The following is a 24237-nucleotide window of genomic DNA, read 5'->3' as shown; positions in this document are numbered from 1 at the left end:
CATAAAATGTGAAAGATCTTATTTAACAGGGTTAGGAGAAAAAACTCATCATAATACGTCCCAAGAATGGGGCAGAGCTGCTTAAAAACGAGTGTAATCTCTAGTTACCATCAAAAAAAAAAAAAAAGAGGATCTTTTAGGGGCGCCAGGGGGCGCTCAGTGGGTTGATTACCTGCCTTCCGCTCAGGTCATAATCCTGGGGTCCTGGGATGGAGCCCCCATCAGGCTCTGTGCTCAACAGAAAGCCTGCTTCTCCCTCTGCCTGCTGCTCCTGCTCCCTCTCACTATCTCTCTCTCTCTCAAATAAATAAATAAAATCTTTTTTAGGAAAAAAAGGATCTTTTAAGAAGGCATACGTATACGGTGGGGAGGGAGACTCCAGGAACGAAAGAGATTTGTTCCAGTTCACGTGCAAGGCTGCAATCACAGACACAGATTTCGGCCGATCTTCCCTGACCTTCGGCGGAAGCGCAGAGGGCTCTCCACTGGGAGGAGCGTCCTGGAGACTGAGGGCCCCCAGCGGGCGCCCAGCAGAGAGGGAACTACTCCAGACCTGTGCTACTTGGTGTGGTCCACATGTGGGGAACAGCAATCACCTGAGAGCTCCCAACTCTGGGTAAGGGTCTCCGCCCAGAACTACTGAAGCAGAACCGGGGAGGCGTGTGCACAGCCAAGCTCAGTGGCATGGCACCGGGTGCCGGGCCACGGCAGCACAGAACTGGCTGCTGGATGAAGGCCACTGTTAACTCCAGCTCCCGTCCCCGGAGACAGCAGCACAATCAGCAAGTCCGGGGTTCTGCTCAGTGAGTTTTAACCCGCTACTGTGAACGCGGGAGACCACGCTGCCCAAGGATCACCAGTGAGCTCTGGGGCTGAATCCGACAGGTCCACTTGCAGACTTGATCCAAACGAGCCTGGGTAACACCCGCTCCCCCTGCCCACTCCCTACTTCCTTTACCGTCACCCCCTCGGCTTCAAGATGACACACGGGGGCCTTCCTACTGCCCTGCTGGCTGTTTCTCAGCTTCTTTTTTACTCTGTGGCCCTCTCAGTGCTGGTGCCTCTCAGCATGCTGATTTACAACGTCTCTCTTCTCTTCCCAGCCCATATCCTCTTCCAGAACAACCTAACTCCCTTCAATTATCCTTCAAACATCTCTCCTGCTGGTATCTTCAGTACCTTGTCCGGCTCCAATGCGCTCACCCAAGGAGCTGCCAAGTATCACCAAGTCTTCTAGACCTCAAATCCAACAGGCCCAACACTGAGCTCATCAGCTTCCCACAGACTGGTTTCCCAAGCTAGTTTCTATCAGAGAAGGGCCCTCCCAGTGTCCCCACCTGGCCCAGCCAAAAACCCCAGGCCTCCCCAAAGCCTCCACCACCCTTCCTTCTCTGCTCTGCTCTCAGTTACCGTCTGGTAGTCTCTCCTTCAGTTACTGGCTCTCCACCACTGCCCGTGCTGCTCTGGCCGAGGGTCCTAGGCCTCTGGCCGCCTCCTCCCTTTCCGGGCTGCCTCTATGCTGGCTCTCCCCCAGCCACACTGCACATAGCATGAGCCAGACCAGCACTTGTAAAACACACATCTGGCTGCCTTGTTCTCCTCCTCTAAGCTCAATACTACGCTGGCCACCCAACCTTGCTTAAAGGATACAGTTCTCGTCCTGAGCCAGAGACACAAAGACCTTTAGTGAGCGGGCCACTTCCCAGACCTCTAGTTCCACGTCCCAGCACTCTCCCCCTCGCAGTGACTTCAGGCACTTGCGCGCCCCCGAGCCTGCCGCAGCTCACCTACAAGGGCTCAGGATCTCCCCTTCAACTGTATACCCTCCTTAGCTCTTAACACAAACAACACTCCCTCCAGGGTCTTTCCTCCCAGAGCCCCCCCTTGCCCAGTGCTGACCACACTGCAACGTTGCTGGTCTGAGTGGACAGTGAGCGCCACAGAGCAGCAAGTGTACCCACTTGTTCGCTGCATCTCTTCTGTGGCGAGCATCAGGCCCCGTGCAGAGTGGGTGCTTAAAATACCTCCAGTGAAAGCATGCTTAGGAGGAGGGAGCTTGGGGCATATCTTAAAACACGTCTTCATGGGTGCTACCAGGAATCAGTGAGTGCTCACGGCACTGGGGACGGGCTAGGGGCACCTGTCTCTAGAGACGTGAGCATATTTTGCCATAAGAAAATGCATATGGCCTTATTAACTACAAAGATTTTTATTCTGTTCCTTACCTGCTTTTTACAAATTGCCTGAATTCCTGAAGCTTCCATTTGTCATATTTTTCAAACCTCTTGAAGTGTTCTTCTGCGTGGAATTTATCAGAAGAGGAGTTATAGGCAAACACCAACCCACACTGGGCACCTATGCCACCACGTCGAACCTAAAAACACGGAAGGTACAAAAGTCCCGTGGCTGCTGTGTTTCCAAGTAATACAGTTAAATTCATAGAGCCTGAAGCAAATTCAAACCAGCAAAACGCTATTTTGAATTCATTAAGTCGGGAAAACAAAAGAGCCGCTTCCTAGGAAGCAATGCCTTCTAGTCACACGTCCCCAGACAAAGATCTCCTCATTTCTGTGTCCCAGCTCTCTGCTGCAGGCCTGGCACAGAACGATCACCACACGTGCAATGAAAACCAGGGACATAGACTCTGTCTTTAAAAACAGCAGTAACGGGGGCGCCTGGGTGGCTCAGTGGGTTAAAGCCTCTGCCTTCGGCTCAGGTCATGATCCCAGGGTCCTGGGATCGAGCCCCACATCGGGCTCTCTGCTCCGTGGGGAGCCTGCTTCCTCCTCTCTCTCTGCCTGCTTCTCTGCCTAGTTGTGATTTCTCTCTGTCAAATAAAAAAAAAAAAAAAAAAAAAAAAAAAACAGCAGTAACGTTGCTTAAAGAAGGGAATATGAGAATTACCATAATTCTGATCTGTGTAACTTGGAACGCAGATTCAGTTCCTGTAGAAAAAATGGTACTTGCTCTGGTCTTCCCAGTCTCTGTAAGAAACCCTGCGAAAGGGAGACACTCAAGTGAGGACGGCCGACTCATCTGTCATAACCCTAAGAACTAAGACCAACCAAGCACACCAGATCCTTTGCGTGTGGTGGCGGGGAACTAGTCTGCCTGGTAGTTTCATAAAAAGCAAAAAGGGATTTCCCCTCCGCACGGGTGCAAGCTCACTGCCAAGGCCCAGGTAACAGACTGTGGCTAGGGACGATCTCCTCGACCACACCAGCAGCCCTGCTCTGAGGTAGCAATCAAGGAACAAAGTTGATAAAGACTGTGACTTAAATTCGAACAGACAAAAGACCGGACAACCAGTTATCTTTTTGTGCCATTCCTAAAACCGTGCCTGACACCCGACTGCTGACAGAGGACGCGGGCCTGGAGCATGACAGAGGGATGATGAGGCTTCTGGAACAGTGTCAGGAAAGCCTGTGCGAGACTCTGAAACGGGTGTTCCGTGGGCACACTCTGCGGGCTCCCTCCAGCGCTCACTGTCTGTGAGCGACCTCATGGCTCCAAGAACCACACTCGAGTGTCGGTCAGTTTTGTGTCTCTCTGTGGACTCCTACTGGCATTCTTGTTGGTCTGTACGTATCGTATGAATTCTCCTGTGAACTGTTCGTAACACCTTACTGGGCCCTCACGAATCAATGACATGAATAAAAGTGTAACTGTTCGGCTTTCATTTATATGAAAGTCATGGTTTACCTCTTTCGTTGGTGTTAATTATCCTTCAGTAACTCACAAAAAGGTCTGCTGCTAGACCCCGGCTGCCTTTCTCTTCCGTGTCCCTGCAGGTGACAGAACTCACACATGTGCCCATGCCGCTGTCCTGGAGCCATGAACGCCCGTGACCGGCCCGCCCGCACGAGACCGAAGACCTCGCCTGCGTCCCTCGCACTGAACTCCGTCAGCAGAACTGTCTAGCAGAACTGTCTGAAGTGGAACCTCCACACGGCAACACGCGGGACATGTCACCGAAACCAAGAACATGAAACGCGCAGGAACATGGACTCACAGCAGAGCAGCTGCGGCAGGACCCGGCCACTCGACAGGGACCACGTGTGCAGATGTGGGCGGCCGCCGGCCCTGGCCTGCAGCCGCTGAAGCCATAACGGCCTCAAGAGAACCAGACTCTCTTTTAGCGGCCCTGCCACCAACATGCACCCGAAGGGTTCTCTAAAGGCCAAAATAAACACAAGAAGCCTGAAAGGTAAACACAGAACTGGCTCTTCCCGTCCTTGGTAAAACACACGCAGCGGCTCCTGGGATGCCCTCACACTCTGTCTGTTTGGGTACCATTTCCCCCGGCTCATTCTCTCAAAAGGACAGCGAAGAGGATAACCAGTCGCGGAGCTGCAAAACTGGACAAACGTACGCCGTCAGTCTCCGGGCAGCACCGGCGATCCCGGCGAGCAGCAGACAGGACCGCTGGTGCTCTGGAGGGCCAAGTGCGGGCTCCCTCGGCGGCCAGACACGCCTTTCCGGAACGGGCACCTCCCAGCACTTGGGGAACGCGAAGCCTCCCCATGAAGAGCGCTCCCCCCGTGCCCCGCACCGTGGCAGGCAGTGCGTGGCCTGCGTGGCCCTTAGCGGTCCTCAGTGGGACAGGTGAGGGACGCAGGGAGGAAATGTCCCCGCAGAGGCCACGCTGCATGGAGAGGACCGCAGCGAGAGTGACCTGCGTGACAATCTACGGCAGGCGAAGTCCGCAGGCAGAGGAGGTACCTCGGGGAGAAACACAAACGCAGGGGACACGAAAGAGAAGAGGTGACCGCCGAGAACAAATGCAGCCTGCACCCCTGTGAGGAAGGCCAAGGGGAAAGCAAATCCAAGGCTGGGCAAGCCCGGCCAGTGCTTGGTAATGGCCAGAAGACTCCCCTTCCTGGGCTGCATTGGCAACGTCCAAAGCAGGGCAGCGAGCGCAAGGCGGCGCGTGCAGGAGACGCACCGGCCGGCCAGCAAGACGGAGGAGGAAGAGACAGACCCCCGATGAGGGAAAGGGCCCGCCACTGCACAGGACAGTGCCTCGGCAGTTACCAAGCCGACAGCCCACAAGCAGGGAGGTTCCTCCAGACACACCCGATCCAGAGGCGTTCCGCTAAGAAATACCCTCCTTTCCAGCAGTATCCCACCTCGGATCTGCTGCGTTTCTTACTGCTTTAGGGTAACACCACAGAAAGATAATCTGAATTTAAAAGCAGTAACTTTTTATCTTCCAAAAGGAAGAGTCCCTGCTTTCCAGAACTGAGAGCTCTCCAGCACTCAGCAGTCATCAGGGGTGACCCACACCCAGCGGAGGACAAGGCTGCGATAAGGAGAGCAGGCAGATGATTCAAGATCCAGGGCCACGCGGGCCCACCTGCTGTGCAGCCCAAGGCCCTGCGCGCCCGAGTGCGCGGTGGCCTCCCCACTCCCCACACGCGCACGGACCGACCACTCACCATCTCTGGTCCATGGCTCCATGAGGAGGTTTTCCGGCCCTGACTTCTCTTCTTTCCCTTTGACATCACACGCCTGAAGGATCAGCTGAAGAGGTTTACCTGGTCGAAGTGAAGAGAGAACGAGAGCCTTAAGCTGGCGCAGCACAAAAAGTAAAACTAGCAGGCACGTCCGTGGGACTGGAAAGCAGGTGGGCAGCGCGGCCGACGGGAAACACACCTGCTGGAACGCATGTGCTTCCAGCTGAAACAGAGACGCGGACACCATTCTTCTCTGCTCTTCTGATCAGACCAAGCACAGTTTTATGTCCCTACGTGAGTCCGAGCAGAGGACTCCAGAGTAACCACTCCTCAGAAACAAAACGCACTGTAAGACAGAGACTGATGCCACACATTCAACATGTCTGGGAGAGGGAGCCCCGAAACCATGTTCTGGAGCCAACAACTGATTTATTACAGCTGCGCGCTTATTTTTATTTTTATTTTTTTACAATTGCATTCAAATATATATATAGTATCTTAGGGTCTTAGATCTTCTTTCTTTAATATACCTGCAGATAAATTTTAAAAGTTTCAAGATTTTTAGAAAGTACCGTTTGCTACAACGACTTGAAAGCTTTTCCTTCTTCCTTCGTGTTACTAATACTATGACAAATACCCATTAACCTATAACCCAATCCACAACACTGCCTGTACAAACATACCGTCCCGCGTCCCTCCCCTCTCCAGTATTCCTGCCCAAACAGCTGCTAATCTGAACTGGTAACTCTCCTGGAGGATATCTTCCAAACACTATGGACCCCTCCCATCTAGCCGTGCCTGTTATGGGCTCCCTACCCCACCAAAAAGTGACCTTTTCAAATTTAGGCGGCAAACTGGATTTACAAGTCGTCAATTAGCTGACCTTAAATACTAAACATAAAATGAATCATTAAGTTGGTTAGGCAAAGGTACCAATATCGTGGCAGAAACAACACAGTCTGCCCCTAGAAGGAGGGGGCAGAAGGAGACGGGACCCAATACTGTACTCTGGACAGACACGTCGGCGCCAGAGGCCGGGATGGCACAAGAGCTGTCCCTCACATACAAGCTGACGAGGGTTGGGGGCCCATCCTGAGTCAGCGGGAAAGTGCTAAGGGGGATGGTGGCCCGGCCCAGGCAGGAAAGCGGGGTCGGGCATGCAGCCCGTGCAGGGAGCAGTCTCACACCAGGATGCTTAGTGCCGTGTCTGGGTCAGGTGTCCCCCCCTCCCCAGAAGGGAGGGACTCCAACTTCCCAACCTCCGGTCTGTGCAGAGAGATGCCCCTGCACCTCATCCAGGATGGCTGGTGACCGACGGACCACAGAGCCCGAGTGGTCTGGCCAGCAAATCCTGGAAGTACAGCCTAGGGGACACTCAGGCCCTCTTCTGATGCTGCCGTCAAGGAGCCCACAGCCCCCTTCTCCCTGCTGGCCCCCAGAGGAGAGGATACGTTCGGCCCAGAATCACGGGGTCAGTGCGAACCGCCCAAGGAGATAAGGAGATGCCAGGTTAGCGACGGTGTCAGGGCCCGTCTGTCGCACCCCGCTCATTTACCGTATTTAAGCAGCAGGCTCTGCCTGACGGATGCCATGGAGGCGATGAGAGACGAGGCATCATACTGCGTGTCCAGATGCTCACTGATGGCGCACAAAGAGCTCAGCACTTTGGCAACACTTCCTCTTGCCAGTGCAAAGGCCAGAAGGGTTAGCTCCACCTCGGGAGTCGAGCAGCAGCTGGAAACAAAGAGGAAGAACGTCTCACTTCTTAAAGACGCAAGGAAATCCAGGCAGCGCCACGCCCACGTAACTGACCACCATCAGTGAGAACCACCTATCCGATGCTTTCTCTACGTGGGTCACAAATACAAGTATTTGCTCAAAATCCTCAAGATAACCTATAGGAAAATAAAATCAACCCAGAGGACGAGGACATTAAATCCTCCCTTCTGTGCCGTTATTAACCTGTAACTAGTAAACAATGCTAACGCCATCAGTTTCAACCAGTCCAGCTTTATAAAGCAAACACAGACACCACAAGCGAAGGAGCCGCTACCGTAAGGCCCTGCTGCTAACAATGCCAGGGGCCAGGGGCTCGAGGGCTCACTCCCCCGGGCACGAGCAACCTGCGCCAGACGGACTCCACGCTTCTCCCACTCATTAAACACATCGCACTGAAACTCCTGACATTGCCCCGGGGTCTCGGGACCAGGCCTGTGCCCCAACATAGGGCACGGTGGACACAGAACAGAGCCATCCCCAGAGCAAGCAGCACGTCTGGCAAGCCAGGCTAAGGAGCCTCACCCAGGCCCACAGACCATGGCTTGTCCCTGTGCAGAGAGGCACGCGGGCGCCCGGAGAGGCCACGGGCTGGGGCTCCCAGGAAGCTGACAGCTTCTGCACTGGGGTCTCTGAGACACCCGTTCCGGCTGCGTCAGAGGTCCCCCCACCCCACCCCCTGAGGTCAGGTGGTGTGGCTACATAATGGAGCTCAGAGGGCTGAACCATGGTTTCACCTTGACTTCAGTCACTAAACACGAGCCATGTTTAGTGCTGATCTGTAGAAGATTTAAAAAAATGTTTTTAAAGACTTAACAAGCATATAGACCCTCCACCCCCTACAAGCCCCATCTCATCAACCTTGACTTTACCTAGTTATCCTTATGAGGAAGCTGTCCACTTCTTCTAGAACGTTGGGAGACAGGAAAGTTGAGAAATCCGTAGATCCTGGTGAGAGGGAAAGCGGAGGCATGTGCTGCAGTGCCTTCCTGCAAGTGTGAGACAGAAAGTCAGAACCAACCAGGCAAAACCCTGACTCAATGCTGCTCGATGAACACCAAACCGTTAGACGCCTGCTTGCACCAGTCCCTCACGAACACAGTGTCCCCGCCGAGAGCCTGGGACACGTCAAACCAGCCTCTCCCCCAGGAGTCACAGTGCCAAGTCAGTCCGAGGAGTTTCCTTCTTTTTTATTTATTCTCTCTTTTAAGAGTCCATCTCCCTCCACAGAGACTTAGCCCAGCCTTCGGGATCTCATCTTCATTTCATGCAGGGTGGGCAGAAGACATGCATCCCTGACGGAAAGAAGCCCCAGAGTTCCTAGAAAACGTGACCCTGGAGGCAGAGCAGTCTTTGGCCCAGTAAAAAGCTCATGTCATATGTCCCCTCTTAAGATCAGTGGCACCTCAAGACAGGCCACCGATTCTCTTCCCTCCTGAACAGGAGCACCTGTCAGGGCTTCTGCTCCTCCCTGCGTTTCCCGCCTTTCTACCTTAATGTCTGCTTCCGGGCTTCTCTTCTCTCACCTGCTCTTACGCGGATCCCTCCGAATCCCCCAAAAGTTCTCCTGAGGGAGCACTCCCCGAACAACATGAAGGCACGCAAAAAGGAAGTCAAGACGCGACAGCCGGCAGTCCGCTCAAGGTACCAGTCACGAGAATCCCTCAACGGTACTCCTCCCACCCCGACACACAGACAGCGTGGCAAGGCCGACGCGGTGTCAGCATCCCTCTCTCTCACGCTCCTCCCCGCTCTGCCAGGACCCGCGCAGCCGCACGGAAAGGCAGCTGCTCCGGGAGGCCCAACGCACGTGAGCATACAGCGATTTACCAGACTTATTGCTACTGATACAACATTTTTGTTTCATAATATTCGTTTTATTTTTCCTCGTGGATTTTCTTCAAAAAAACTTACAGTAGTTTTAAATCCCTGATATTTAAACATTAGGAGTGAAAACATAACTGCAGATTAATAATTACAACTGTTTAGAAATATAAACTTTAAATATATCCACTCCTCAACAAACTTGGCCTATCTTTACAAAATTAAGGTAGAAAGCTCTTCTTCTGTCCCTTCCTGAGAAGTCAGTCCATAAAGGAGGGCTGTACAAGGCAGGCAATCGTGTGTGTCTGAGGGGAGGGCACCGAGTGGCGTGAGAAAGGTATGAGCACAAAGGGACGGCCTGGCAGGGAAGGTGAGCACTGAGGAAGGCACCTGGTGCTGGGCGAGGGGACCCAATAAGCAGGGCACATGCCCAAGGATGGCCACAGCGACTGCGGGGTTCGGGGAAGGGAGATGGAGGCAGGTTACATGGGTGAGTAGGGAGGATGGGCGGCAGTTCTGTCATTATCGGAGAAGGGAGGCTCAAACGCAGAGAGAGGAAACCGAGAACGTGCACTGCCACTGTCCGCCAACACTGTCCAATACTGCGTGCAGGATTAGAGGTGGGAGGGTCAAAGCAAAGCCTAGAGGTCTCAGCACCACAGATACAGAAATGACCACGGGTGTGAATGTGTGTCACGTACACACACACGTGCACACTACTTATGTACAAAGGTGCTCTTTCCCGTGGGGTCTGCTCAGGGGGCCTGCGAAGAGCCAGGGGCCCGTGTGTTTCGTGTCGAACTCCCATTCCCCGCCCAACAGGCCGGCGGCTCCCCAGGACAGCAGGGGATCCAGGACTGGGGCAGGGAGCGTTCAAGGCGGGTCCGCAGCATCCTGTTCTCAAAGAAAGTGAGGAAGTGTACCACATGGCCGAGGACCGTCAAAAGGACACAGAGCCAGACCAAAGGGGTTCCCACTGGCCAAATCCGAGCCAACTACACGTCAACACTGTGACGTTACAAGCCCGTGACTAACACGGCGTCATGAGTCCACACCGATACAAAGTCTGAGGACGGAGGGGACACTTACAGTCTTGAAGCACCTCCTCACGAGATGCTTACTAATCGCCATGACAAATAACCCCGCTACGGTGGAAACTCTGGCAGACGCCCCTTGCTTCAAGGGATCAAAGCTGACAAGAGCAGCACTAGTAAGAGGACACGCTAACATTCCGCACCCCAGACGGGGTGCAGGAGAACAGACCATCGCTTCTGTGATGCTCCCGCCAAAGACACAAACCTGACAGACCGAATCATCAGGCAACATCAGATAAACCAAAACCGAACGATGTTCCTAGAGACAACTAACCCTGTAACTCCAGATGTCAAACTGTCGAAGTCCTAACGGTCAAGAAAGACGGAGGAACCGGTCTACACTGAAGGAGACGAAGCAGACGGGGCAAACGCCAAGCACAGCCTGGGTCCTTCGGCTACACCGGATGGTACAGGGACAGCTTACAGGACCGAAACAGGACCCAAGGAGCAGAAGGCAGCACTGCGCATCACTGAGAATTTCTTGACCCTGCTGGCTGCAGCAAACCTTCTTGCAGAGGAAACACGCACTCGAGTCTTGGGGACAACGGGGCACCAGGAGTGCAGAATACCGTCAACGGGCTCAGAAGGAAATGAGAGTTGTTTGCGTCGTACTTGTGGTATTTCTGAGTTTCTCATTGATTTTTGAAAAAAGCTTTTAAGCAGGAAGCAAGACAGAGTATGGACAAACATGACTTCCCATGCGGCACTGCCCGCAGAGCTCCTGGCTGAAAGCCTCACTCTCGAAGATGTCCGGAGGACCACTATGGTAATTGCTCTCTCCATGACCGAACTTCAACACGATACAGGGACTTCCTCGCTTCGAAAGCTATAGCTCACTGCTTCCTGCCTTGTCTGTTCCAACTAGGTCTTTCTGCCCTGTCAGGCTTCTTATTTAATTTTTAATTTTTTTTAATTTAAATTTTAATTTAATTTTAAATTTTTAATGTTATTTTTAATTTTAATTTACTTTTGCTTTTTTAATTTTTATTTTTGAAGGTGATCTACATTTACAGATGAATTTGCTAAGTATCTTGGAGAAGGTTTCCTTGAGTTCCTGGAGTTCCAAGGCCTGGGTTCACACTGGCACATCCCCGCCCAGCCCAGCGGTGTGCCACGAGGAGCATCACAGCCCTCGTCTGCGACACGGGGCTAAGTCTTACGTGTCTGCTTCACAACAGGAGGAGGGAAGTAATGCCCAGCATCTGAAGGGGCTGTACCTGCTCCAAAGTGCTCCCTGAACGTGAGCAACCATTCCCCCGTGGGGGAGGAACAGCACAACACGCAAGACCCCCTCCCCAGGCTAGAGGCAAAAGCACAGACAGGAAACACCAGGGCACCCGGGGCTCTGCAGGGGGAGGGAACAGTGAGGGCACCTGGACAGGCGGGAAAGCAGAGAGGGTGACTTACTGCGTGTTGTGCAGCACCGTCTGGACAAAGGCAGGGTTTGTCTCCATGGACGCCGTCACCAGAGAGGTCAGCAGAGACCAGTACCAGATTGCAGAAGCATCTGACACCGAGACCCCAGACTTCTTAACTCTCTGAAAGCCAACAGCCCTCAGACCATGAATTCTAGTGTCACATCCATCGCTAAGACAACGTTTTATGTTAATCTGGACATCTGTCAAGCGCAAACAACAAATTCAGTATTGGATTAACGTCTTCAGTTCTGCAAATGCTAGGCTCCCAACTAAAAGCAAAATAGTAATTCACATTTTGAAAAGAAAATTTTGAGATATACTCTGATGCCGGAAATAAATAATGTGTACAATGCAGCTGGCATACAATAAACTTGTCAGAAAAGCATCGACAAAATGAAGGTAAACTTAGGGGTGACTTAACCCTGTCCACCACAAAGTTTCATAGGAATTTATGCATCCTGAGAATTAACACAAAGATCATTTTTTAAATCCTGATTCAATGCATGGTAAGAAAATTTCTAGAACTTGTGCTAGGGTTCTGAAATTTCGATTTAAAGAGTCGCTGTCTCACAGCTGTTGTGAGAATTTACTTTTAATAATCAAGTCCAAACAGATGACAACACAGGCACGACTCACTTGTGAGAGCTGTCACAATGTCTTATTTGGGTTGGAGAGGAGAAGGTGACAAGCTAAAAAGGACACAACTGAGAGAAAGGAGCGTCACAGTGTGAGACAGAAAGCATCTACTCCAGAAGCTGAACCACTGTTTCGCCTGGGGACAAGACACAAAGACTCTACCTCCCCAGGCCTCAGTTCCTCTGAGCAAAGTGAGAACACTTCCTTTGACCCAGGAAAGCATTAGGAGAAATGAGACAAAACATGAAGCATCCCAGCTCCCTGAATGAAAAAAGCCTGGAAAAAAATCACAGAATTGTGATTATTTCCAAAATGCCAGGTGTGAAGTAAGGAAATAAGCTAAATGTCCAGGAGTAAAGGGCTGGTTAAAGTTAAGGCAAGTTTTTACATCGCTAAACAAAGGTGTGCAAGAACACACGGTGTGACAACGTGCTAAAAAATCTACAAAACGGCATGGAAAGAATATCACCGTTTTGTAATACGTATATAAATAAATTACATTTTGTGAATACGTATGCACAACCCTACATTTGAAGATGTGTGTGTGTGCGTGCACGCACGTGTACACACACACACACTAACAAGTAAAGATCTGGAAGGACCACACTAACATTCACAGTGACAACCCCTGGGTAGTGGGAGTTTGAGTAGTTTCTGTTTATCTACATTTTTCTGATTTTCCAGTAAGGAAACAAGAATCGCGTCTTTTTACTTTAGAAGGGTTTCCGTAACTTTCTACAACAGCGCACAGATGACATAATGGCTACTCCGTGTGCGCGACAAGAAGCAAATCCAAGCTCCAAACAAAACCTGACAGTCTCCCCACTGCAGAGGCCTTCCCGTTGACAAGGGCCCCTTCCTTGCCCCCCAACCCCCCGAACAGCAGGCAGGAGGCTGCCTCGTGGTGGACTCACAGAGCTGACTGATGTTGGCGTTCTCCAGCAGCGTCACGTAGCCGGTGACATTACTGGGAATGTGCACGTCGCGGACGTCCTGCAGATCGCTGGCACTCCTCCCCACGGCTACTGTCACCTGCTGCGGCATGTAGCTCTGGTCAGTGGCGGCCACCGCGATGGACAAGTGTCGAAGCACAACGTCCGGCTTCATTTTTAAGCTGGAAAACGTAGGGAGCACAAACGACAAGTGTTTATACGGATCGAAACTGCCAGCATCCAGGAGTCCCATCTCCACGGTCTTGTATTTGATATTGTCAAAGACCACCTCTCCTAAAAACGGCCAACTAGAAAAGTCCTTCCGACCTTTCTGTCTCTCAAATTTCTTCCAGTTCAAGGTTAATCTTACATTTCCTTCTAAGCTATCAGTAGTCAGGAAAGTGTACTAGGAACACCCTAAAAAAACTGCTGTACCTCCAAGAGGCAAATTCTAAACCTCATCCAAAGAACTCAATATATTGAGTTTCTATAAATTAGATGGCAAAAGGTCACAGATACTCTCCATGAGAGAACGAGACAATTATTTCTATCTCCACCAACTGAAATTAGCCCATCCTCTGAAGAGGCCGGAGAAACTGTAGAAGGCAGCTTCAGAACTTCCAGAAATACCAGGTCACCGCCCCCAGTTCTACCCCAGGGCTTTTGCTCATCCCCTTCCCTCCTCCTCTGCCAAACTGGTCAAGATAGTAGCAGACAGGGGTGCCTGGGTGGCTCAGTGGATTAAGCCGCTGCCTTCGGCTCAGGTCATGATCTCAGGGTCCTGGGATCGAGCCCCGCATCGGGCTCTCTGCTCCGCGGGGAGCCTGCTTCCTCCTCTCTCTCTGCCTGCCTCTCTGCCTACTTGTGATCTCTCTCTCTCTGTCAAATAAATAAATGAAAATCTTTAAAAAAAAAAAAAAAAAGATAGTAGCAGACAGATTTTCTTAATGCACAGAATGGAGCTTAAGGAGTAAAATCACATCTGGGGCGTCTGGGTGGCTCAGTGGGTTAAAGCCTCTGCTTTCGGTTCAGGTCATGATCTCAGGGTCCTGGGATCAAGCCCCACATGGGCTCTCTGCTTCCCTTCCTCTCTCTGCCTGCCTCTCTGCCTACTTGTGATCTCTCTCCCTCTGTCAAATAAATGAATAAAATCTTAAAAAGAAAAAAGAAGTAAAATCACATCTGACACAAGAGAAGTACTTGCCCTCTGTGGTAATTAATCGTCCTGGGAAACTAGTGAAAAAGATCTGAGATCAGTATGATCAAGTATCATGCAAATACTATTTCTCCCTTAAAATGCCAAGTAAAGGAATTATCCATGTTTATGAATACATGAACCAGGTAGTATGATTTTATGCAATTCCTTTTCCTTTTTTTTTTTTTTTAAAGATTTTATTTACAGAGATCACAGGTAGGCAGAGAGGCAGGCAGAGAAAGAGGAAGCAGGCTCCCTGCTGAGCAGAGAGCCCGATGGCGGGCTCAATCCCAGGACCCTAAGATCACCACCCGAGCTGAAGGCAGAGGCCTAACCCACTGAGCTGCCCAGGCACCCCCTTTTTGCTTGATTCTTAAAGCATCTCCACAGTCATTTACAATATGAAAACAACCAAGCAGTTAAGTAGAAAATACTCCAAAATACACAAAGTGATCTGTGAGCACGCTGACGGGGTGAGAGAGAGCAAGCAGGAGCCGCTGGCACTCTGAACGACTCCTGCACTGGCACCCACCGGATCCAGTGCGAGCGGGCGCTGCCATCCGACTGCCAGTACGACGACGTTTCTCCATTTGTCATCTTGTCGATGTCAGCAGGGTTCGACGAGGTTTCTATGTAGGCGTAACACTTTGCTACTGACTTGAGTTTATCCATCTCCGGGCTTCCAGTTAGATCTCCAGGACTCTCTGCAGGGAAACCAGATGCTATCACGTGACATCTCTTTCACAAAGGGGGAAAAAAGGCCATTTAAAATATCTAACATAAATACCCTTGATAGTTTGGCCCTGGAAAAATAAATAGTCCTTAAAATCTCCTTCCAAAGAAACTTTATAAAGCAGAAGTGTCCGAGGGTTCCTCTGTGAGCTCACTATGGTAAAATACTTAAATCACTGATATATTTGCAAGCCACACTAAGAGAAGAAAATGGTTTCTTACAGTTTGAATGGGCATTTCTTTAAATATGTGGGAGACTTAGTAAGCCACTTGCATTTTGGAGAGTGGCCCGGTCCTACCTTCATCTACTTTCTGCCGGGTCGCAAGCCTTCTCACCGGTTTGTAGGTTATAGGACGCATACACACACAGGACAGGTGCTGCGTACTGTGAGCCAGGCACTCCTCTAGACGTCTTCTATGTACTAATTCAGTCCAGAGATGAGGAAACCAAGGCACAGAGAGTTATTAAGGGCCCAAACTCTGAGTTAGTAAAAAATGCAGTCTGTCATCACATGTTAGAAAACACATTTTTGTTCCCTAGAACACCATTAGACTTTTGACTCTGCTTTGAGTTTCTGTTCTACAGAACTTTCATAAAATCTAACTTCTTCATCTCCAATGGTTTCGGAGTCTCACGTCCTGCTTGGCGAGGTCCCTGTGCCAGGAGCTGGGCAGGGTGTGGCTACTCTCTTCCACACTTCAAGTCTCTTTACAGTGGGATTTTTCAATCCAACTGAAATTTGTTTCTGTGAATGGAATGGGGTAATAAGCGTCTGGTTTCATTTTTCTCTCCAAATGGCTGGCCAGTTGCCCTGACCCCACTTGGTGACTAATTCGCCTTTCCACCATTTGTAACGCCGACTCTCTGGTACTCTCCTCCCACACACACGGGTCTGTTTCCGGACTCTACTAAGTTCCACGGACCAGTCTGTTGACACTTCCAACTTCTGAGTGAGTCCACACCGCGTGTAGTGGCTCTCCTCAGGGACTCAACGACTCACAAAGTACCTACTATGTGGCCCAGCTCCAAGTGCTAAGGATAATGACATGAACAAGGCAGACACAGAGAGAAATGATAATTTTACAACTTCAAGTAGTGCCATTTAGACCATTAAACCCACAAAGGTGATGGTGACCAGACGTGGGGAATGGGCGTGTTAATTAGATGGGTAATGAGGGAAGGCCTCCCTAAGTCACATCTGAGCAGAGACCTGAATGAAGAGAAGCCAGCTGTGGGAAGGAAGGAAGGAAGGAGGAAGGGAAGGAGAGAAGGAAGGAGGAAAGGAGGGAGGGGGGAGGGAAGGAGAGAGAGGGAGAGAAGGAGAGAGGGAGGGAGGGAAGGAGGGAGAGAGCGAGGGAAGGAGGGAGGGAGGGAGGGAAGGAGAGAGGGAGGGAGGGAGGGAAGGAGAGAGGGAGGGAGGGAAGGAGGACAGGCAGGCAGGCTAGTTTCCAGAGCCAAAGGCAGGGAGAGTGCTAGCTCCTACAACCCACAGACCGTGTTCAGGAGCCCCCAGCGGACGTATCCACGCACCCTTCTCCCTCTGGAGCAGCTGGTCCAAGGACTCCTTGAGAACAGAGGCCCTCATGGCACACACGTTGGCACAGTGGTCCAACATGGGGCAGGGCACGGCCGTGCCGGAGAGCCGGTTGCGGTGCAGGAAGCGCAGGATCAGGGACGCGTGCGCACCCAGCCCCTCCTTGGACTCTGAGAAGATGTCGATGAAACCTGGGAAGACAAAACCCATGTCTGGTGTTTACAGGAACCCGCCATAGCAGTGTTCCCACGCTCCCGTCCTGGTGGCCTCCTGAATTGGTTGAATTAAAAGCAGCCGTTAAGAATCTTCGCACATTTTCAGCTTTAATCATTTAAAAATCTATAAACAAATGGTGTGTCTGGGTGTGTCTGGGTGGCTCGGTCACTTAAGTGGCTGACTCCTGAGGATCTCAGCTCAGGTCTTGACCTCGGGGTCATGAGTTCAAGGCCTGCATTGGGCTCCATGCTGGCCATGGAGCCTTCTTAAGGAAAAAAAGAAAAAAGACAAGAAAAGAAATGAACCAGTGGTAACCTCAATTTAAGCGTTCATTTTGGGGCACCTGGCTGGCTCATTTGGTGGACTATGAGCCCCTTGATCCAAGGACTCTGAGTCCAAGCCCCACGTTGGGTTGTTGAGGTTACTTCAAAATAAAATCTATTTTTTTTAAAGATTGTATTTATTTATTTGACAGAGATCACAAGTAGGCAGAGAGGCAGGCAGAGACAGAGGAGGAAGCTGGCTCCCTGCCGAGCAGAGAGCCCGATGCAGGGCCTGATCCCAGGACCCTGAGACCATGACCTGAGCCAAAGGCCGCGGGTTTAACGCACTGAGGCACCCAGGTGCCTCTCAAAATAAAATCTTGAAAAAAAATTTTAGTTTAGTTTAGTGGAATTTTAGAAGACTTACACTACATTTGCTTCAATCCAAGCTTTAAAAGTGTAAGCACTGGGGTGCCTGGGTGGTTCAGTGGGTTAAAGCCTCTGCCTTCGGCTCAGGTCGTGATCCCAGGGTCCTGGGATCGAGCCCCGCATCGGGCTCTCTGCTCCGCGGGGAGCCTGCTTCCTCCTCTCTCTCTGCCTGCCTCTCTGCCTAGTTGTGATTTCTGTCTGTCAAATGGATAAACTATTGAAAAAAAAAATAAAATTGAAAAAAATAAAAAAATAAAAGTGCAAGCACCGAGACACCAACTATGAGTCTTTACGTAATTCTGCCTACTGAGTGTGGACTAGGCATCAAGTTTATCGCGTTAGGAAGTCAAAGTGTCACTGCTTTTACACTAAGCTACAGGAGACACGATAATGACGACGCAGCCACCACCCTGAACGTACTTCCCGGGGGGCATCTCACAAGGCACAAGGCTCTGCCCCCAGTGCCCTTCCCATGCCCCCTCGTCCTCTCCACTGCAGCTCCCTGGGGTCTACCTGCTCTGTCCGGCCCTCGGGCACTGCCCAGACCTTGGGCTCAACACCTCCTGCTCGTGCCGACCCACCCAGAGTTCCTGACGGGCTCTCCTGGCTGCCCTTGGTCTGGCATTACCCCGCCTAACCCTACGAAAACACCAAACACACCACGTCTCTCTGTTTAAACTCCCCTCGTGGTCCGTCATAACCTACAACACATGTTCCTGCAACCAAGGTGCCCATAAGCCAGCCTGAAAGAGGAGAGGAGCCGCGCCGCGGCTTTTCCTGGAGCTCAGACACACTTGTAGACTTGCGGGACGTCTTTTCTGTTTGTTTTCTAACGAGTCATAACGGACATAACGAAAAGCACCTGCAGCGTAAGTGCACTGGGATGAACTTCCACGAAGCCAACACCCATCAAAGCAGCACCCGGAGGAATTACACGTGAAACAAACAGGTTGTACTTGAGAAGGAGACTTCGCATTGATTTTCAAGACAGAACAGGAGGCTGAGGAGAAGCCGTGTGCCGGAAGCACCCCCAGCACAGCCTGGAGACACCGGGTCCATGCCCCCGTGACTCAGAAGCCGTGGCACCCCTCAGCCTCCTCACGCAGCTCTCCTCCCACTGGCAGACCCCACAGCAGCACCGCTGTCACGTGAAGGCATGGCGGACGGCGCCCCGTGTGCTCGGGACGCCCGTGAGAAAACAGACTCTGCCTGTGGGAGGTCACACAAGTCCGGCAAGCACTGAACACCAGCACAATGGGGTGACAAAGGGACAAGTCCCAATCTCAGAAAGAGGGACAAGGAAACCAATCCCTGGGGACAGGCTAGCCCAGCTTACCAAGGTTCGTGCTAGGACCGTGATAAAACAATTTCTTTAACCTATGGGGGGACAGAAAATTTTGGCTAGAACGTTCCAGTCACAACTCTGGTACACAGGCACCTCGGGATCCGAACCCCACATTTCTCTCTCCAGTCGCCAGGACCCACAGTGCAGGGAGTTTCCTCTTGGGTGGGCTCCCTGGTCTCCAGCCTTCCCCTCCCCTCCCACACATCTCTTTGAGGTGTCCACACAGAGTTCCCGCTGCTTCCCACGGGCTGGTAACGTGGAAGTGGGAGTCATACGTAAATGCCGAGATACAATTTAGCTGAACATGATCCAAAGCATCATTTCTACTGCCCTGAGAGGAGGAGTTTGCATGTGTGGACTCCCTAGGACGCTCTGCAAAGATGATGTAATTCCAGACAGGTCGAGGAGGAAGGGCAGTCTGCACTCCCCACGAGTTCACAGCCATCGCCCTTCCCCAGCGCAGCACAGCGCCCGCGTGAGGCCAGAGAGGTCGAGGGCCTGCGGACTCAGTCACGCATCGCCCAGGTCCACCTGCCCCACCGCTGCTGCGCCAGGCTCCGTGCTGAGCAACAGGACACCGAAGGCGAGACGGAAGTCCTGGGACAAGCTGAGGCTGAAAGGAGGACATGCGAAGTTCTTTCCTTCCAAAAACTCAATTGTTTTCTCACTGGCAAGAAAGGAGGATAATTTAACTCGGATTCTGTCTTCTGAGTCCCCAGAAGAAACTAGACAAAAACACGAGTTTTTCATAGATATAATGTAGAAGTATTGCTTAATTTGTACACCACTTGTATCATCACTTAAATTTCAGAGTGACAGCTGTCTAATAAAACGAAACAAACAAAAAAACCCACTGGGTGCCTACCATATACCAAAGATGTGTTAATGTGAGGACACGGCAGAAAGAAAAGGCCACCGTCCTCATGGAGCGCACAGTACTGGAGGAAAGACGGACACTTACAGACAAGTGGGTAATTAATTAATTACAGTGATGGCATGAGGCAAAAGACAAATGCAGGGGCCAGGGACAGCCTCTTGAGGGAGTGAAACAGAGAGAGCCTCTCATGACAGAAGTTCATGAAAACAGCAGAGCTGCCCAAGCGTCACGGTACTGGGGACGCAAGGAGACGACGACAGGGGAGTGAGTCGGTTGGCGCGCCTCCCGGGACAGCCGGAGAAGCCCACACGCCACACAGGGCCCTTGCCCTGCGCGGTTACGGCCGGAGGCCGGCAGAGCTCACCGGGCTGCGTGAGCACACTCCGGCCTTACCTGGGACGAGGGAGCAGGCCTGCAGCTGCCGAATGGTGTGGCTCAGCTCGCCTTGGAGGTTAGCGCCGCTGGAATGCTTGAGGGCCTCCAGCATGCTCTCGGCGTCCACGGTGCCATCGCCCTCCGCATCGAACTGGGCAAAGGCCTGCAATGTAAGAGACGCGCCGTGATCGCGGCTGCTCCTGAACCCACACCTCGCGGCTGCGTGCGCGGGCGGGAGCGCGGCACAGGGTCCGTTCCCAGCCTCCGGAGAACAGATTTAGGACAGTGACGCGCTGCGCTCCGCAGAGGCCAAGCACAAGCACACAGCCGCTGCCCCGCACACAATTTCGTCATCTCGTCTCTCCGGAGGCCGGTCTCCTTCCCCCAAATAACGTGGGAAAGCCGGCGGCGTGGCGTCTTCCAGCGGGCGACAGAGCGGACCGAGAGCTCGCACCAGGGACCCGGCTGGGGGCAGCAGCTCGGGGTGAGCGAGCTGCTACCCCAAACACTCCTTCCAAACACTCCTCAGATACGGGACCTAACAGGGTATTTGCCTCCGTCCCAACCGTGTCTGCCCTCTAGCCACAGTCAAGCTCGTTCCCTCTGGCGTGGGGCCGCCCGGGGAACCGGGTACAGAGTGGGATTCGGTCTGAACCCCAGTCTGTCACTAAGCAGCTGTGTGACCATCCACACATCTCTTTACCTCCAGAAGCCCGAGCGCCTCAATCGGAAAGATGGCGCGCAGGGCTCCAAACTCCCAGGCCGCCGTCTGGACCAAGTGGCATCGGAACAGCGGCCAATATGCGGGAAGCACATCAGAATGCTCTCGAATGCACACTGGCCGCCTCCCCTGCGCCCCAGGCTGGCCCCCTCACGGCCCCCCTCATGTTCTACAGGACTCTCCTCACCTGGCGGCTGCCGCGTCGCCCAGATCCCAGTCCCTCCTGTAGCAGCGGTTTGTCTCTTCCTGCCGACCCGCTCGCTCACAGACATCCCTCACCAGGGAGCACTTCGGCAGTCTCCCACCCTCTTCTCGAAGTAATCCTCCCTCTCCCCCAGAACGCCTGCCCTTTCCCGATTCCCCTCGTTTGTGGAGCAAGGAGATGTCCCACCAAGGCTTCAAGACTGGCACAAGCACAGTGCTCGTTAGGGACACGGCAAACCCCGACGCTCAGGTCCACGAGCCGGGGCTGGACGTGCAGGCGGCCGGACAGAGCTTCAGGCAACGTGTGAGGGAAGGACGCAGCATTCTCTTGGCATTTCCTCAACCCAACAGGATTATCCAAAAACATAACGGGACCAAAGGCTACACTACTCAAAGAACAACGTCCAGAAGGAGGGAAACTATCACCCTGTTCTTGTCTGATTGGGCCCAGTCAGGAAGCTAGGCTGGGTCTCACTCCACACCCAAAGGAAATGACACAGAAGGGGTCAGCGGACACAGACCGTGGCAGAGAGAAGATACGGCCTGTGAGGACGGGCGCCGGGGCACAGGCCTGCAGGGTGAGGAACACGTGCCTGGCATGGGCTGTCACAAGAAGGGCCAGTGAAAATGAAGGTCATGAGACAGAAATTAGACCGAAAAAATAAAATTAATGAATTTCTTTTAAAAAAGACGTTAAGGGAGCCTAGATGGCTCAGTCGGTTAGGCATCTGCCTTCAGCTCAGGTCACGATCCCGGGGTCCGGGAATCAAGCCCTGCATTGGGCTCCCTGCTCGGCGGGAGCCTGCTGCTCCTTCTGTTTGTGCTCTCTGTCTGTCTCTCTCTCCCTGACAAATATATAAATCAAATCTTGAAAAAATACTAACAATAATTTGGAGAAGAAAGTGGTGGGGGGTAGGTGAAATAAAATTGGCCTGGAGCTGTACGTGCTGGAACTGAAATGTAAGAGATCATTCTCAGCTTACCTCGACTTTCTTATGTTTAAAATTTTCCATTAAACAAACAAACAAACATAGGACATCCACAGACCCTCCCTCCACTCAGAAGCCTGGGGGTTGATTCCATCAGAGACGGTGGTACAGTCTCTGGAGGAGGAACTAGAGCCCACAGAGTTAGGGGTGGAAGACCCACCCCTGCTCCAGGGCTCCCAGAACGCTAGCGGCCCGACAGAGATGCCAACCCTCCAGCCAAGAGACTGGCGGGTCTTCTCTGGGGCACCAGACAAGCCCCTGAGGACAGACCTGGAGACACTGGTACCAGACGGCTCCCCACGGAAGGGCCCAACCTCTTCACCATACGCCGAGGCTCAGTGTCACCAACCAGATGCACAGAGCGCCAAGCCCTTTAGGCCCCCTTCCTGGACCACTGGACATTTGAGGAAAGGCCTAACAGGAAACACAGAAACAGCAACTTGAAGAAAAGAAAGGAAAAGGAGAAGAAAATGTGAAAAAGATTATCGTTCATATCTTCAGAGAAATATTTTAAAAGCTATTTTTTTTTAAAGATTTTATTTATTTGACAGAGAGAGATCACAAGTAGGCAGAGAGGCAGGCAGAGAGAGAGGGGGAAGCAGGCTCCCTGCTGAGCAGAGAGCCCGATGTGGGGCTCGATCCCAGGACCCTGAGATCATGACCCGAGCCAAAGGCAGCGGCTTTAACCCACTGAGCCACACAGGTGCCCCTAAGAGCTATTTTTAATACCAGCTTACTGATGTATAATTCACATACCACAAAACTGACCATTTAAAGTGTACGACCTCGTGGGTTTGGGTATATTCTGAGTCGGGGAGCTGCCACCAACACCATCTAATAAAAACGGGACCCTGCACTGCCACCGAAGACCAAGAGACTCCTACTGAAAACAGTCTGTTCAGAACACGTTCGTAAGCTCCTGAAAGTTAAAATATCACAGCAAAATGAAAATCTCTCAGCGGGTTTGGGAAGATAAATTGACTAGAGTGCCCAGACAGTAGAGCACAAAGATGAAGTCATGGGAACCGGGCAAGGCAAGAGGAAAACCACCCGGAGACCAATCCAGGAATGCAATATCCAAACACTGTGAGTGGCAGCGAAGGAAACACAGAAATGGGAGAGAAATAACCATTCTTAGGATCCAAGATAAATTCGTGCAGCCGAAGGACATGACTGTTGACACCGCAGAGGCTGAACACCCCCCCAGGGACTAAAAGCACACTGTGGTCAGATTTCGTAAGATGGAGGGGAAAGAGAAGTTCCTGCTTCCACGGGGAAGACACAACGTCCGTGTCAGAGGTCGGGAATCAGGGCTGATTCAGCAGTTACAAGGGAAGCTGGCACAGGAGCAGGGCCTTCAGCATCCTGGGGGGACTCGCTCTCACCCAGAAATTAACATGCAGTCAAAATACCGCCCGCTCCACAGGAGTGGAAAAGACGTTCTCACCCTGCAAGGCTCTCAGAACAGGAGCCGGTTAACGCTCCCTCACTCGGAAAGCTCCTGGAGGCTGCGGGTGCCCAAACACGGAAAGCGCCAAGAAAGGGGAAGACTGGGGTCCAACCGAGAGAGAGAATGAGGCCCCGGTTGCTGGAGATGCTGACAACCTAAAGAACACCAGGTCCAGAACGAAGCTGATCGGGGGCTCTTGAGATGAGCCTCTCGGAGCTGCCGTGGGCCTGAGTGGAGCCGGTGGGCTGCAAGAGAGGCGGGCACGGGCCGGAAACCTGCAGTCGCATTAGTGACGGAAGATCACGCACAAGAACAGCGGCGGCTCAGTCGTCAACCTCAGGGAAAACACAACGCTGTACGAGAAAGGGGTCACAGTCGTGGGGTGCTGCACGGCTCTGCCACATACAGACAGACACGCCTGTTCTCCCCGACACACCAAGACGAAAGAATCCGCTGGGGGGACAGGAGACGTGCACACGCGGGCACAGACGGGAGGGCAAAGGTCAGCGAAGGCCTCCCCTTCCGCGGCAGGAAGGAGACGGATGAGGCGTGTGACTGAAAACTGACGGAGCCACGTACCTGCGTCGCCCAGGGACGCGCAGGAAACCCGCTCCAGAGCCAGCTGCAGCAGCCAAGGGTGACACGTGCCCGTGGGCCACGCCGGCTGGGAGTGCGGGGGCCACGGCTTTTAGCACGCGTCACACGGGCTCTGTGCCATGCGAGCGATGAGGAAAATCAACAATTTTGAGGGCCCACTTCAAGCACAGGAC

General features: G+C 52.4%; 1 protein-coding gene across 3 annotated transcripts in view; it reads right to left on the bottom strand.

Annotated features, from left to right (window-relative positions):
* Positions 1-24237, bottom strand: part of ZZEF1 (zinc finger ZZ-type and EF-hand domain containing 1) — a 98510-nt gene that overhangs the window by 64218 nt on the left and 10055 nt on the right. For all 3 annotated transcript variants that reach the window (XM_045985522.1, XM_045985523.1, XM_045985524.1), the window contains exons 2-11: positions 20122-20266; positions 16595-16789; positions 14864-15035; positions 13119-13318; positions 11558-11768; positions 8105-8221; positions 7012-7190; positions 5439-5537; positions 2905-2996; positions 2226-2374 (exon numbers count right to left, since the gene is read on the bottom strand). In XM_045985522.1, the coding sequence (XP_045841478.1) occupies positions 2226-2374; positions 2905-2996; positions 5439-5537; positions 7012-7190; positions 8105-8221; positions 11558-11768; positions 13119-13318; positions 14864-15035; positions 16595-16789; positions 20122-20266 (1559 nt within the window). The remainder of the gene's footprint in view (positions 1-2225; positions 2375-2904; positions 2997-5438; positions 5538-7011; positions 7191-8104; positions 8222-11557; positions 11769-13118; positions 13319-14863; positions 15036-16594; positions 16790-20121; positions 20267-24237) is intronic.

Source organism: Meles meles, chromosome 18 (genome assembly GCF_922984935.1).
Source record: "Meles meles chromosome 18, mMelMel3.1 paternal haplotype, whole genome shotgun sequence".
Lineage (NCBI taxonomy): Eukaryota > Metazoa > Chordata > Mammalia > Carnivora > Mustelidae > Meles > Meles meles.
This window is presented reverse-complemented; position numbering and strand designations above follow the sequence as displayed.